The 16,408-nt window shown below is 50.5% G+C and overlaps 1 protein-coding gene and 1 non-coding gene across 7 annotated transcripts; both read right to left on the reverse strand.

Moving 5' to 3' along the window:
• Positions 1–7,227: 7,227 nt before the first annotated feature.
• Positions 7,228–15,651, reverse strand: MAGED2 (MAGE family member D2). 6 transcript variants are annotated; one of them, XM_025373428.1, is made up of 15 exons: positions 14,822–14,899; positions 13,880–13,953; positions 13,453–13,539; positions 13,048–13,338; positions 12,337–12,420; positions 12,112–12,195; positions 11,928–11,991; positions 11,588–11,667; positions 10,995–11,089; positions 10,227–10,306; positions 10,091–10,133; positions 9,701–9,763; positions 8,469–8,583; positions 7,553–7,995; positions 7,228–7,362 (listed from the first exon to the last, which is right to left on the reverse strand). In XM_025373428.1, exons 2-14 carry the CDS (start codon positions 13,922–13,924, stop codon positions 7,561–7,563), a joined length of 1,566 nt encoding a protein of 521 aa, XP_025229213.1. In that variant the 5' UTR covers positions 13,925–13,953; positions 14,822–14,899; the 3' UTR covers positions 7,228–7,362; positions 7,553–7,560. The 6 variants fall into 6 exon arrangements, with proteins under 6 accessions (XP_025229213.1, XP_025229209.1, XP_025229212.1 ...); XM_025373424.1 differs by lacking the exon at positions 14,822–14,899 and adding an exon at positions 15,448–15,651 and having other exon boundaries at positions 12,112–12,420; positions 13,048–13,539; XM_025373427.1 differs by lacking the exon at positions 14,822–14,899 and adding an exon at positions 15,448–15,505 and having other exon boundaries at positions 7,228–7,995; positions 12,112–12,420; positions 13,048–13,389; positions 13,444–13,539.
• Positions 8,747–8,874, reverse strand: LOC112616751. Its single transcript, XR_003117772.1, has one exon. It is a non-coding gene; the product is annotated as a small nucleolar RNA SNORA11 (small nucleolar RNA).
• Positions 15,652–16,408: the final 757 nt, after the last annotated feature.

A 16,408-nucleotide genomic window follows, 5' to 3' on the forward strand; every position in this document is an offset into this window, starting at 1 on the left:
GGAAATAAATGAGGCCATTCATGTAAAGCGTTTGGAGCCATACCTGCATCTCAGTGAGTGCCACCTAGTCCTAACGGGTACAATGATCATGCAATCTTCTCTTCACCACGTAATTGGGAGGGAGGAATTCTCTCAAAGTCTCACAATGGTCCTGAGCTGTAGATGGCATCTCGTCCATTTTACAGATGGGAAAAGTGAAGTCAAGCAATGGAGTGACTGGCTTTGATGGTCCCACATCAAGGGAGTGTCAACACTGGGATTTGGATCCAGTCTGTGTGTCTGTCTGTGTCTGCTACATCCACTGTTCACCAGTGCTTCTCTGGTTCAGCAGGGTCGAATCAGGCAGGACCTCGTATGCTAAGCAGCTTTGGAGGGGCGGCCACATGAACCAGGGATTTCTCTGTATCTGTCCTCTCGTCTCAGATGAGGTGAGCAGGCCAGCTCCGTGGTTCTCCAACCTGTCTTGACATCAAGGTTGCCTGAGACTGGTTAAAGACACAGCTTCCTGGGCTCCATCCCCATGCTACTGAACCAGATCCTAAAGGTTGGGCTCCAGAAGTCTGCATTTCTAGCAGCCCATGTCGTGATTCTGATGTAGCCAGTCTGGCCTTCCAAAACCTCTGGGTGAAATTTGAAGCAAGTCTGTGAGGCAAGAAGCTTCTCTTCCCTCCAGGATGTGAGACGGTGTCCTCCAAAGAGCCTGCACTTGCTGTGCACTCACTGTCCTGCCATTCTCAGTGGGGATCCAGGGAAAAGCACGATTTGGCCAGTGTGGCTTCTACAACTTCAGCAGAATAAACAAGGAAAGTTTCACACAAAAATTCCTGATTCACACTTGTTTTCTCATTCATTCATGCATTTACTGGCATTACTTTCACCCACTCTTTCCTTCACTCACATTTATTCATTCCTTTTTACACTCACATTCACTCTCTGTGTCAGGCAGATTGCTGTCCCAAAACGCATGGCAAACTCCATGGGCAAACTGATGGTAAACTCATGAGGACATAATTTACAGAGGTGGGTGGCATTAGAGGACCCACAAGGGATGGGCAGAGACTGAGGAACTGTATCTGCCAAAAGCCATTACCACCTCAAGCCCTGAAGGGTCAAGCTGCAATGGCAGTTAAAAGAAAGTGGCAAGAGTCACAGCCAAGGAAGAGGAGCTGCCCATGGGAGCTGATGGCACGAGTTAGGGGAGCCTCATGACAGCTAAAGCACAACCCAGCAGATAGGGAGGCATAGGGATAAATACCCGAAAGATCTTGCTCTGACCTCTGCCCATTGGGTGCCATTGTCTCTCACTTGCAGGACAAGGAGCCCAGATGATGCAATCAGCAAGGGTCAGTCTCCTGAAGCACAGAGCGGGACAGGAATATATGGGGAGTGGATTTAGAGGAGCAAGTGGGGAGTAACAAAGAAAGCCCCCCACCATTAGCCCCGAGCTGCCCTTGCTCCTGCTTGGGTCTGGCCCAACCACCTGTCCCACTTCAAGATCTTCAATGTGGGCACATGCTACGTGGTAACCAAGGGCAGGATCACATCCCGAGCCACACAGTCTACTACCTCATGAACATCCCATCACGCCCCACTCCATCTACCTATACCAGCATGGTGAGAGCAAACTCAACCTCAGAGGCCGCATTGGAGGAGACTCTTGCCTCTCAGCTTGCAGCCAGCAGGTAGGGAGGGCCACACACACAGATGGGTTGGCTGGGCTGTCCCAGGTGGGCTGGGGGTGTAGGGGTGGCCACTGCCTGGGTCTTGAGGTGGGGGACCCAGGGATGGGATAGAAGCAGATTCTGTCACTCTTGCTCTTCCACCCATCAGCCACTCAGTCTTGCCCCAGCCACCAAATGACTCCCAATGCCACCTGCTCTGCAGGTCTAAGAGCTTGGCCGCGGCACCCAAGCCCTGCCCAAAGCCAGCTGCTTTATGACAGTGACCCCCTTGACTCTGCCTGACTGGTCCCCTCATCTTTCTCACGACTCTGTGCCTTTGCTGGTGCACCTCCCCTACCTACACGGCCCTCCTCTGTCCCCTCTGTCAGCGGGTGACCATCACTGGTCACACAGACAGCTGCCCTGAGACACCCACCCTTGAATCACTCTTCTCCCCTCCTCACCCCAACACAGGTGTCACACTGACTGTGTGCTTCTTGCCCTCCCCACTCCCTTCCAAGGCCCAGCACTGCCTCCATGGTGTGGTCCAGGAAGCCCTCCTCATCCTCTCCTCCCTCCCAGTCAGGTTGCCATGCCCTGGGCTCTAGCTCTTCCACTTTTGGCCCATGTGTGGCTTTCCTGGCCCGAGTCTCTTTTTCCCAGCCCAGGACAGTGACCTGTGTGTTCTGGGTGCTGGCTGAATAAAGGAATCCATTTCCACAGCATTTACCCCTGCACCTGGGCTTCTTAGCATAGGTATTGTTCCTGCTGGCAAGACTGGTTGAGGGTGGGAAAATGAGTGCAGGAAAGACAGTTGTTGTCACAATTGTCATTTATTGGACACCTATGCACAGTCATGGTGCCATTTGCTTCCGCATGTGTGGCTCATTTCATCTTCCCCACAGGTCTGTGGGGTTTATGGATGAGGAAACAGAGAGCAGCCCCAGGGCAGGTGGCCAGGATGAGACAGAGCCAGGACTGACAGCCAGGCCTACCCGCCTGCCCTCTGCTCCCCCACTGGAGAGGTGGGGGTGCCCCAAGCAAGGTGCTGCCCCATGGCTGCCTCCTTGTGGCTCCCTTTCTGTTATCTCTAGACTGACAGCTGCCCTTTAGGTAGACTCTGACCTGTGACTCCCCCATGGCCCACTCCTCAGAGCAGAGTCAGAGGCCGCTAGAGGCATGACCCTGGTCCATGGCAGCCCCTGCAGCCAGTGCCATCTTAGTTGGAGCCATCCCAGACTTGCCCACACAGCTCGGAGCCCAGCTGGACACGTGGCCGTCTCCACAGGGCATGCCTACCTGCACACAAACCTGTGTGTGTGTGCATGCACACAGGCAGTGCCACCTTCACATTCATCACAGAGCACCAGGCCCAGTTTACAAAGCACCTCCCCGTCGAGGTAGCTCTCACTTGTGCAGCACCCACTGTGCACCAGGCCTCGGACTGGGTGCTCCCCACCCACTATCTGAAGTGTGGCCCCCAGAGAGCAGGCCGGGTGAGCCAATGCTCTTTGGATATGAGGCCAGAGAGGGGCAGGGCCATGTCTGAGGGCACAAGGGACCATGTAAGGGAGCTGGGGGAGTTTACCCTACGGCTCCTACCTCCCAGTCAAGGGCTCCTTCCACCAGAGCACGCTGACTGCTGACTCATGTCCATAATAAAATGTATGTATGAAACGCCTATATCCGCATATAGAAATGTGTGCCTGGACCTATGCACCTGTGCAGATGTTCCTAACACATGCCATCAGCGGTTAACAACACACCTAACCACAGAGGAGTGAATCACCAGTTCCTCTGGCCTCCCACAGCCCTTTATGGTTCCCCTCGGTGCTGCCAGTGTTTCCCTCACTGGACTGGCTGTGTCTTCAGAACAGGAACACCCCAGCACCCAGCACAGGGTGCTCACTACGTGGAACCCTGCAGTCACTATACATGACAGTTGAAGGAACAAATAAATGTCTGAATGCGTTGAGTATCTGACAGACCGGAATGCTGTGTGGAGCCTGTGACAAGCCCCATCCAGAGAATCGAAGCACAAGCTTCTAGCATTTTGGAGCAAAAGCCATGCTCTCTTCATCAAATAACCGCTCACTTTTTGAGAAGCGGCACTTGGCACCTGATGATTAATACAACAAGGTTGAACTACTGGCTCATGGTAGAGTGTGAGCACTTAACCACGGGACCCCAAGTGACCATGCAACCTGAGCTGCCCACCCTGGGCCTGTGCCATCTTATCCACCAAATCATAAAGTCGGGCAGGCAATGACAATGCTTGTCACCAAAGGGCAGTGGTCACAGGAGATCAGACCGGAGCAGGCCCTGCAGGCACAAGTGAGTTACGGGAGGCTCACCCTCCCCATAACACCTTCTCCTGCCGCATGGCTTGCCCTCCCTCCGCTCACACCGAGGGCCTTGTGTGGAGTTCCCAACAAGCAGCTTCCCAAAGAAGGAAAAAAGCCCAGGAGCATGGTTTGCGAATGACACGCATGGTAAGCAGGAACTAGCTGGAGGCTGAGCTGTGGTGCAACAGCCCCACTCAGGTGCGACCCTGACAGGAAGTAAAAAAAAGGAAATCCTCTTCGGAGTCAAAACTCAACAGCTGTGCATGTGGTTGATCTCTGTCCAGAAAGCAACCTGGCCAGGGGCACTGATCAATACAGATTGCTTCTGCCAGATAGTCAGAGACTGGGAAGGAACAAGATTGGAGAATTGATAGCAATAATGACCATGTAATAAAATACTTTATTATGTGTATTATAATACACATAATGAGTATTATAAAATACTCATTATGTGCAAGGCACAGTTCTAATTGCTTTGCCTGCATATATATGAGGAGCAAGTGGACAGATCTCTCAGGATGGGTTGTGTGGGGATATTTGTGTCCCACGTGAGTGCTCACCAAAAGGAGCATGATTACGCAGCCCGTGGAAATCTGTCAGCCTCTTCTCCAGACACCCAGTACTTGTTCAATGAGCCAATGAACAAAATTATCATAGTAGAAGGGATGGATGTTATGCACCAGTTCAACATCGATTTACCTTCACATTTAACTTTTTACTTAAATATTTTATTCATTATTAACCCTGTATTGAATAAAAAGAGTAAGGTTTTTTTTTATGTATAAAGCACAAATATACATAGTTATTAAATAGATATCTACAGTATATCTGTGTAAATAAAACTACATGGAGAAGGACAATTAGGATAAAAATGTCTAAAAAGGCTTCTTAGAGGGTGATAATAAAAAAAAAAATAGGTGGAGAAGATGCTGAGGGGGCTCTGTCCACCACTAGCCAAGGGGAAGATACATGATACAATCTAGAATAATTTGGAATTTACTTAATAATATACTGAAGAAAAAACTGAAAATTGTGGGAGTTTATTCGTCACAGTAATGGCCTCCAGGCTGATGAAGATGGCAAAAACATGAACAACGGTCTGTCCTCATTTCCCCCGCCACTCCCTCTCCCTGCTCCAAACACTCCCCTACTTGCCTGGGACCAGACCTGCTCTCTCCTTCCCTGCCCCACCTGCCTTCAGTCCTGACACTTGAGAACAGGGAGTGAGGAGTGAAGAAGAGCCAACCCCTTCTCCTGTCAAATTCTAGGCTTTGTGGGAACGGAAGAAGAGGTGGGTGCTCTGCAAGCCCGGTGTCCTGTGGAGGGAAGGCAAGAGGAAAGAACAGAGTTCTTCCTGACTATGATTCACACTTACTCTATCAAACACTTGGAACTCATTAGCATCACAGTCCATGAGTTCCTCACCACCCCATCATCCCCCATCCCTTCCATTTTCAGATGGACATCACCAGAGAATCTGAGAGGGCCCTAGACACAGTACCCACTGAGAGTCCTTCCTAGGAGGCCAAAGCTGCCTGTGACTTTGTCTACCTGTCCCGGGTAGTACCCAGGCCCTGAGGAGACCATATCCTAGTCTTCAATGGAAGAGCCTCTATTTCTAGTGAAGATTACTTCAGCAGGTCTCAATTCACAGCCACAGGCAAGGAGCTGCCTTGCTGCAGATGGGGCTGTTTCTCTTTTTAAAATTCTGTTCCCTAAGCAATAGATTGCTTACAGATTCTACAGGAGGGGAGAGGTGGCCATTACAGAGGCCTCATTGTCCACAAGATTGTCCCAGTGATTAGGAGCCCAGTAATGTGGGGATTGGAGATGGTGAGGGCTTCGTGGGGAGAAAGGTGGTCCAGGGCAGTACCCCTCAAAAACAGGGAGGTGGATCTGTAATAGCCTGAGGGCCCTGTCCCTTAGTGAGCAGCGTAGCTGAGAGGACACCACCTTCAACAACATGTGGGCACTTTGGCACCTGGCTCATAATGCTCCCCTCTCTCCCACCTCCTGCCACCATCTGGGTGATTTCACTGTCCACATGGATAACCCAACCAATACCCTAGCCTCCCAGACCACTGACTTCGCATCTGCAGGAAGCATCTCTACCCTTCGACTACCCATCCCTTGAACCTCACCATCACCCAGAGCTCTCTGTGCTGTGACTTCCTAAATACAATCATCCCATTGTCTGACTAGTCCCCCAGATCACACTTCTTATTCTCTCAATACCCCTTTCCAGATACCTGGAATGCTGCCAGACATATAGCAGGCACTCCTAATGAGGACTTCACTGAGACTTCTGCACTGTCAGATGCACATCACTCACAGAGATATCCACAGACTCCTGTACTGTCCCCCAATCTATCACACACTCTCCTCATCTCTCCTCCCCAAGCCTGCCTGGATCCCATGGTCCATTTCTTCCCCCACTCTGTGTCCAACTACTACATGTCAGGTACCATGGACACAGTGGTGAAGGAACAGACTCATACAGTCACTGCCCTGGTCCGGTGTTCTTATTCCAGATCCAAACAGCAGAACCCAAACCTTGGAATAAACCAACACTCATCTTCATGGTTCCCATACCAAGATTACTGAGCACCTTGCTATGTTTCCCCAAAAATCATGGGCTCCATCCTCTATTGGGGCCTCCCTACTGCTCAACATCCTCTCACAGTCCCCCTCCCTGAGTCCTATCTGAGTAGTCCCTTCTCCCAGGCCTTCCCACAACCCAACTCCTCTCACCTCCTCCAGGACTGGGCTGCAGAAGTCAACCTTCAACTTCTTCCTCTCCATTGGCTCCTCCCTACTCAAGTCTCTCTCCTTCCCCAAGAAAATGTTCCCTTGTTCCTGTATCTCCATTTAGCTCTGTACCTCTCTCTCTCCTCATTCAAATTTCTCAAAAAGAGATTCTATATTTGATGTCCAGTCTCCTCTACCTATGCTTTCTGCTCCAGACTTGCCGACCTCAAGCCTCTCCTTCAAAGTGTGTCCTCTGTAACTACAATCTCTTTAACTCCACCCCACTAAAATCCCACCACCCTGAAGGCTAGACGTGAGGCCCAATCTATCCCAGAAAGGTGTGTTAATCTCACTCCTGGGAATCCAACAATATCACCTCAAACTAAACACAGACTGAGGTGGAAACTTTCCCAACTCATTCATTTTTAAATGTGATACCAAAATGTGACGGCCCACCAAAAAAAGCGATAAACTCAGAAATGGCAAATAGATTTAATGCAGAGTGTCAACTTCAATTGATTGATAGTGGCTGCCTAGAGTGCTGTGTTGAGTAGGTTTCTGAGGATGCACCCTGGCTTGAAGAGAAAGACTGGCAGGATTAACAATATCTGAAAACACAAGTAAGAGAAAATAAAAGGGTCAATTGACATCCAGCAAACACGAACGAATAAAATGCCAAAAGCAGTGTCTTGGCACACTCTCCACATCATTCTCCAGCTTGGGCCTTCCTAGAATCATCCAGCTCCTCATCCCAGCCCCATAAGCCCCAGATGTCCCCACTGAAACCAAGGCAGATACCTGAAATCTCACTTGTAGGAGAAACCACAGGCACCAGAGCTGCCACTGGTGCTGGCACCAGCTCCACCAAGGCCAGCGAAGAGCCCAAATGTGAGAGTGGCGGTCAGGCTGGCACCAGCACTGAAGCCACCACTGGTGCTGGCGCTGGCACTGGCACTGTTATTGGTACTGGTACTGGCACCGGTGCTGGCACTGCCACTCTCTTGGGCTTTGGCTTTAGCTTCTGCTCCCGCCTGGATCCGGGCTTTGGCCCAGGGTCCAATATCAGCTTCATCCCAGTTGCAGGGCCCGGCAGCATTCTCCGAGCCAAGCCCAATGCCCATTCGAGCTCTAATCTCGGCCCTCGCCTTGGCTTCAGCTGCAGCCTCAGCTGCAGCCTTCAAATCCGCTTCCATCGCCTCTCGGTACTGAGCTGCCCATTCCTTGGGATCCTTCTTTTGTACCTGAAACAAAAATAACCATCAGAAGGACCACAGAGGGATTAAGCCATAGTAATAATACAGTATTACTATGTAAATAACCATCAGAAGGGGCATAAGAGGATTAAGCATCTACTCTTTATGCTAGGCGCTATGCTACATGCTTAGTGTAAAAAGGTAAGAGTAATAATACAGTATTACCAGTAATTATGCACCTAATATTCCATCCCTGCTCTGACATTTACTAGCTCCATGACTTTGGACATGTCACCTACCAACCTCTCTGGGCCTCAGTTTTCTCATCTGTAACAGGGCAATGACATATCAGGTTTTAAGGCTTAAATGATTCAGATAAAGTACCTGTTACAGTGTTTTGACAATTAACAGAAGCACCAAAACATTCAGATTTGAACTTCAGACTGCTCTGCACACAGCCTGCCCCAGCCAGGGGCACCCCATGCTCTTGACTTGCCGAGCTCAGGCAGCTCTCCAATTACCTTGCAGGCAAACTTGAGGACTTTCATCTTGCTGGTCTCATAGTAAGAGCGCAGGCCCCAGAAGAACTCATATTCAGGGGGATTGCTATTGGGGACTCTGGCATAGTCCAGGTACCTTGGAAAGAGAGGTTCAAAGCCTTTATTTCTAAGACCATTCATGGCCTACCCATGCATAGACTGGACAGGCTCCAGATGGCAACATTATCCACTAATTACTGCAGTCTTTCTTCCAATATTGAGCCCTGTCCCACTGGTCTTGACCAGAAGCCACACAAAGGTGTGGGGGGACATTTGTTCATAGGGAAGCCACAAGTTTGAGGCCCTCATCACAATGACCCCAGACTCCTGTTGGGTGTGTTGTAAACAGAGGAGCCATTCTTTGGGCCCCCTGCTCTGAGCACACCCCACTGCAAGTGTCTTGACCTCAGACTGGCCAAGCCCGGAAAGGCCACCACAGAAAATGACCGGAAAGACTACAGAGGAAGAATCGCCAATAGCAGCATGCTTCACAAATGTTGAATTCCTGACCCTTTGTGTGTGTGTGTATGTTTCTGTGTGCACATGCGTGTGGCTGTGTGAGTGCTCACATGTCCTCCAAGGACCAAGGATAGGTGAGCCTTGGCCAGAAATTCAAGAGGACTGGACTCCAGGCCCATACCAGTTGTGGGCCATGCTCAGATCTCCTCTCTCGGAGCCCCAGGTCTCCCAACTGTAAAACGGGGAAGGGATGATAGCTGCAGGGTAATTATGAAAATGAAATGAGATGTACAAGTCAACTCCCCAGCATGGTACCTGGTTGCCTGAAGCTACCATTCTATGTCATTTCTTTATGGAAATTAATTTCTATGAAGCTCTAGTTAGCAGAGTAAAAAGAACTAAGGCTTTGGAGCTAAGTTCTAAACACAACTCTTCTACTTGCTACCTGTGTATCCCTGACCAAATGACTTCGTCTCTCTAAGCCTCAGTTTCTGCATACGTACAGTGATGGTAATGATAATCCCTCCCTTGCAGAACTGGTCTCAAGACAAATGTTGAGGTATATGTAACAGATCAGGAAACACGTGCTGCTTCTGTTTCCCATCACCACCCAAGGAATAATCCACCACCTGCATACACGCAAATATGCAAATACATACACACATAGACACATGCATGCAGGCACCATGGCTTTATCACTCAGTTCTGAAATAGGCCAAATGCATGGAACACATGAACACCAGACAGATACTTACTTCTGCTTCACAAACTCATCAGTGATGAGTTTCTTCACGTCCCCAAAGAGTGAATGATGTATCCTGAGAGAAGAAAAAGAAAAATAAATAAACAAATGCATTCACTCAAGGTTGTGACACTTCCCAGATGTGGGCAGAGGCATTTCCAAGATAGAAAAGAGGTTTCCAGCACAAGAGGGAAGCTCCATAGAAGCCCAAGAGACACTGATAGAGGGAGCAGAGAGTTCAGGACCATTTGCCCATCATCCACCCAGGTCAGAACCCTGGGCCCTCTACCCAGTCCAGCACCCCACCCACTCCACCAGACCACCAGACTGATGCAATCCTAGGACCATCCTCTCTTGCCAAAGGACAACACGGACAGCAAGCGCTGAGAGAGCCCAATCATACCCAGGGCGCAGCCCCAACTTGCGCAGCACCTCCCAGATGACAGCTGCGAGGGGAGGCAAGAGGAGACAGGGACAGAAATTGAACACATGGAATCCAGACCATGGCCACCCATTCAGCTGCATGCCCAGCCACTCACCCTCACTGGACCGATTTCCATTCATGAAGATGATGCTAAGAAGCACCATGAGCAGACCCAGCTTGGGTGAGTCCTTAGTCCTAGAGAAATAACAGGACAGAGAGGTTTACGTCCAGCAGCCACCACAGACACACCAGCCAGCTCACTAGGCTAGCCTCTCCCAGATGCCTCAGATACAGAATTCTGCCCAGTCTCTGCTGCCAGCTCTATGCCACCCTGGGCAAGGCACTTAGACTTGCAAGCCTCAGTTTACTATTCAGTAAAATAGAAAAATCATATTCTCCCTTCCCTGGGTTTCCAAGAAGACGGAAGAATGGCTGTCAACCTGGTACAACACAAGCACTCAGTCCATGTGAATCCCTTCTTTCTCTCCCAGAACCTTCAGCCCCACTGACACTCCTGCGCTTCATGCATCCTGATCCACCCACACCAGGAAGCCCTCCTTGAGAACCACTCTGCCAAGGCCAGGCCAGGCACCCAGTAGGAAGAGGCAAGCAATGACAGGCCTGCTTTCCTGGGAAGCTTCTACAGAAACAGCAAAGCTGACAGCAGGAATGTCCCACCCCAGGCTCCTACACCCTTCAGTCAATCATAATCAGGCATCACTACTGTGAGCAGGGCTCCAACTATGCATGGAAACTGGGACGGGGCTTTTGAGTCCCTGCCTTTCCTGACTCTCTAAGAGGATGGGGGAAGTAGGACAAAGAAGGGGTAGCAGCACATGGCCAAAGCAGAAGCCCCCCACACCTCAGCCCTTTCCCAGCTTACGTTCCCAGTATGCCCGCATCAGTGGGCTCTAAGGTGCTGAGAAGAATGTACAAGTGGTCATTCTTATCAATTTCCTTCAATTGAATCCCAAATACCTGTGGATGGGAAGAACAGCTTGTGAGATGACAAAATTCAGCTTCTGGGGCATGCTGCAGCTCCCTATGTACCTAGGAGTTTTGCATGTGTGAGAAATCAGTGAGATAATGCACACAAAGTACATAGCTAAGTGCCTGGCACCCAGTAAACATGCAGCAAATGTACTATTGTCATCATCATCTTTGCGATGAGTGGGAATCTAGGGAGACAGAGAATGGGGAATGAAAGGGAGAGGTGAAATCTGAAATACATGGCATGAGCTGTGGACAGAAGCCAGGACTAAGTTGGGTGTCTTGGGTCCTAACTGTACTTTTACCATTGACTTGCTGTGTGACCCATCGCTCATCTACACCCCTCCCTAGGCCATTGTCTGCCCCTCAGCATAGTGATGGAGCTAGATTAGCAGGTCTCTCTGGTTCCCCTGAGAAGGAACTTGCACATTTTTGTTCAATTCAAGGCTTCCCCACTGTGCCCATCCCCCAGGGCTGTCCCTTCACCTTCTCCAAGGAATAGCCTGCTCGTTCAATGATTTCAGGGTACACATCAGTGTATTCTTTGATGATGTCCTTCAGCATGTCTGCAAGGGGAAAGTGGTGTAAGCACCTGACTGAAGAGATGCCAGGTGGCCCTGATGCCCAAGCTATAGACTCTTTGCCAACCACACCAAGGGTGGCATAACCAGGTTCTGCGCTTATCAACAGAGATGCTAGCACTGCCAAATTAGAACTTTGGGAGGACAGAGATATAAGCATAAGAGCAGCAGATATCCCCAGCACAATGATGCAAGGGCAATGGAGGGCAGAGCTCAGGGTAGAGGGAGGATTGGTAGGACTTTACCTGAGCGCTTGATGGGAATCTTCGTCTGGTCTTTAGCCAAAAGGTACTTCACCAAATCATTTGCCTGGCAGAGTAGAAAAAGATGGAAAGACCAAAACAAGTTTGCTGAAAACTTGAGACGATGGCAAAGAAAAGGGCAGCCAAGGCAGTAGAAAAGGCAGAGTAAAAAGGACAGAGTTCTTACCCTCCCTTGCAAAAGGGCCACATCCCGAGGTGGTGGTGCTTCAGGCTCTTGGGATGACTGGAGCTTGGCAGCTCTACGGCGAGCCTTGCCCCTACGGGCTTTAGGTGATCTCAGGGAGAGCAAGGCTCTCCGGGCCCAAGCAGCCAACCGAGTCCTTGATGCCCTGCGGGCCCAAAAAGCTATGGGACCCCTTGAAGCCCTGCGGGCCATTGAGGCCATTAGGGCCTTTGAGACCCTTCGGCCACCTGTGGTTCCAGAAGCCTGACTCTGATCACTGCTGCCATCCTCTTCCCCATCCAGATGCTTCACCTGCATCAACAGAAGCTCAACATCACCAGATGAAACAGGTGGTCCTTTTCCTCTCCCTATCTCTTCCAGGAAGCACCCGCCAATCCCATCCCTGTAGTAACAGCCTGACTTAATAGATGTTGGCTATGCTGAACCCTGGGTTTGTTTCTCACTGACTTCCAAGCAAGTGTTTCATCTGCCTAGCAGGCCAGGAGCAAACCAAGGGTGGGTGGAGGCTGAGTCTTCTTCTCTTTCTGTGCCCACTACTGGCTCTGCTTGAACCATCCCTAGAAAAACTGCTTCACCTCTCTGGAACTCAGCTTCCTTCTCTATAAAATTGGGGCTATGAGAATTACTTTCAGGATTTAATGAGATAACCTGCATAAATGTGCTTAGCTCAAGGCCTAACACAGGGCAGCTACTATGTAAATATAAACTGCATTATATTCAGATTGCAGCTATGTGTATTCCTGTCTCATCTCCCCATCAGTCTGCAAGCTCTCTGAAGACAAGAATTACATCACATTACTTTCAGTGCCCCCCACAGCCCTGATGAGCACAGGGATCTTTCTAAATGTTTGTAGAACAAATGAACCAACTGAGAGGAGAGGAGTAGAAAACAAAGGGTGGTGACTGCAGAGGTCTTACCTTTCGGGCTTTCTTGGCTTTGACCTTGGGCCGAGTATCCTGATTCTCCTGAGACTGGGCAGCTGCACTCTCAGGCTCAGGTTCATCTGCTGGGGCCTGAGAGGCAGCAGCCTCAGTCTCCTGGGCCTTAGTATTGACCTTCGTATCAGCCACACAGCTGACCTTTTTGGTCTCGGTGGCAGGCATTGTCACAGCCTGCGGGTCAGCATTCTGTTTCTTGGTGTCAGCTGCTAGACTCTTGTTTTCAGCTGCCAGAACCTGGGTATCAGTCAGCTGAGTAGTAGATGAGGCCTGGGTGGCAGGTGCCTCCTGAGCCTCTGGGGTCTTTGAGACCTCTGTGGCCTTTGAGACCCCAGAGGTTTTTGAGACCTTCACATCCTCTGAGACCTCCGGTGCCTTTGAGGCCTTCGGTGTCTCTGGGACCTCCACATTCTGGGTCACTGTCAATAGAGTCTGCATCATCGAGCTACTGTCCTTTTCTGAAGCTTCAGCCTGCAAGAGGAAGCAGGGAAGTTCACAGACCTTCTCCCCACCCCCAACTAAGCAAATGGTTCCAAAATTCCAAGGCCACACTTCTCTGACCTGTACTCGTACCTGCGGTGTGCTCTGACCACCTCAGCCGAACAAGGCCTCCCTTTCCTCTGAGCAAGAACTGAAGGCAGAAGAGGGGCCCGCCCACCTTCTCTCCCTCCCTCCACTGGGCAGGGGGACACCCAGGCAGGAAAGTAGGTGGAGAAGGACAAGGATGGGAGGGGAAGAGCCAAGGGACTTGGGGCAGCAACAAGGGCTGGAGAGGAAAAGCAGCTGGGGAAAGGACAGAAAGAGGCCTTACCTGGAAGCTAGTTAGACCCGCACCACTCTCGCTTGTGTCAGACATGTCTCAATTTGGCCTGGCAAGAGCTGAGCCTGAAGAGGAGAAGGCCTGGGTCAAGTTGAAGCCCACTGAACGTCCTCTCCCCTGTTGTGCCTGGAGGCTGATCCTTACCTTCCGTAGGTCCCCAATTCCAACCCCCTCCACCACCCACAACGACTCCGTTCTCAGATACAGGAATCCAAAGCTTCTAAGTCTCAATTCTCTGCAGCCGCACCCTCCCCTTCTCCAGGAAGATGTGCCAGCGCGGCAGCTCTGAGGACCCCGCCCCTTTTCCCAGTGCACCCCCCACCCAGCCGCAGGTCGATAGAGCGCATGCGCGTCGGCTGCAGGGCCGTTCTCAGCCCCGCCCGCTTTCCCAGCACGAGCCCTTTCTTTGATGTCCACCGTGCACATGCGCATTCAGCAGCTGGCTCGTCTCAGTGCTGGCCCTTCTCAACACGCCCCTTTCAGCGATACATAGTGCGCATGCGCAATGATCGTGGTCTCAGTCTGGCACTCTGCCCCGACACACGCCCCTCTCCAGGTCCGCAGTACCATTCGGTCCCGCCCCCTGCCCAAGAAGCCTTCCTCCAAAATTGTCGCAGTGTCTGGTGGGCCCGGCCCCTCCCCTACTCACGCCCTACCGAGTCCAGTGTCTCTTGGCCCCGCCCTTCTTCCTAACACGCCCCCCTCCAAACAGGCGCATCTTGGTTCCGCCCCTTCCCTATTACACCCCCTCCTCAAATAAATATTGAGCTAGTGATTCCATCTTGGGCCCGGTCAAACCGGGTCCAGTCCCCTCCCTTCCCAGCCGGATGGATCCGGTACGATCCGATCCTCATGACAGGTTTTCTCCAGATCCCAGAGGGTGCGGCCGACCCCTAGCGGGGCTCTCATCCAAAAGCCCGCCCGGCTGCTCACCTCGTCCTCCTACAATTCCCGAGAACGTCCACTCACTCCAAGCCCCTCCGAAACTCAGAGACTGCCCTCCCTTCTCTAGGCCGGAAGTGGTCCCGCCCCTTTCCGCCTCCCTAGGGGGCCTCCGTCCCAGCCTGTCTGCCCCTCCCCCGCTCCCTGCTCCTCATTCCTTATGCCCCCCTCCGTATTCCCTTAGCCTGGCTCCTTACTCCCTATTCCCACCTCACATTTTCTATTTACTCCAGAATTCCCTCTTCCCATTCCTTACATCCTCCTCCGTGTTACGATTGCACACCCTGCCCCTCAGTATTCCTTAACCCCTCTCTGCATCCCCATTCTCTTCTCTGGATCACTCCCCCTTAGTGTTCCCCTCCCTCCTTGTATTCCTCGTCCCCCTCCCAACATTCCTGGTTCCCCGTTTTTCTCCCCTCCTCCTCCGCTCGTCTCTGCTCCCAGTCTATACAGCCTACCACTTTCTCAGTCGTCCTCATTGCCTACACACCACTCCAGGTCACCTCTGCTTCAGCTGCAGTGGTGCAGTAAGAATTGCTCATCTGCCTGGCTATGGGTTCGAGGGGTCTGGAACCACTGTATGACCTCCATAAAACCCCAGTCTCAACGCACCTCACCTTGTCCTCCAGCGAGTTCGGGATGCGTCTGCCTTCTCTAAGTCCCTCTCGAAGTCTCAGCCTCCTGGACTAGAGCTGCAGACAGCCCAACCCAGCCCAGCCCCTTTCCGCAGCCCCCTGCCACCCCCCCTCGCCTTCCTCGGGGGTGGGGCAATGGGGCCCTGCTCAGGGCTGTCTGACGCCAAAGCCCATGTTTATGCCACTGTACCAGGCTCAGTCTGAAACTCTTCCAACCCAAACCGCCCCCGAAAGAAAGTCATTCATTGAATTTATTTTTATATCTTCATTTTTTCTTATTACAAAGGTAATATGTTGTTGTTTTGTTGTTGTTGTTGTTGTAAAAATTAAAACAATGCAGTAATATATAACATACCAATGAAAGGCCACTCTTATCTTCCAGAAATAACCACTATTAACATTTTGCTATCCAGATTTTTTTTCTATTCGTATACTAATTATTCAGGTTCTCTCTCCGACAAATGGTACACTATACATACCTTCTGTTCTGCGACCTGTTTTTTTCCAGTTATATATAAAAAATCTTTCCGTTAGTGCACATTTTTCTAAACAGTTGCATGATCTTTTCTTGTATAGATGTCCCATAATTTATTGAACCAGTCCAGTACACATGTACATTTAGATTGTTTGCGGCCCTTTTTTTTTATTTAGGGTATTTTTTGCTAGCTCAAATGCTACAAAAAAGTCTTCCATTTTGATAACAAAAGATACAAAATTTGTCAACTTACTCCTAAAAAGTACATGGAATAACGTTCCCACCAACAATGTCTCTCGTGTACGTGTCACATATTACAAATATTTTTCATGTTATTTATGATAATTTTTGCCAAACAAAAATGTTTAATTATTATGTAGTCAAATATATCCATTTTTCCTTCATCACAACTGGATCCTGCTGCTTGCTTAAAGATGCTTTTCATGTTCCTATAACAATCCCTGTTTT

Source organism: Theropithecus gelada, chromosome X (assembly GCF_003255815.1).
Source record: "Theropithecus gelada isolate Dixy chromosome X, Tgel_1.0, whole genome shotgun sequence".
NCBI lineage: Eukaryota > Metazoa > Chordata > Mammalia > Primates > Cercopithecidae > Theropithecus > Theropithecus gelada.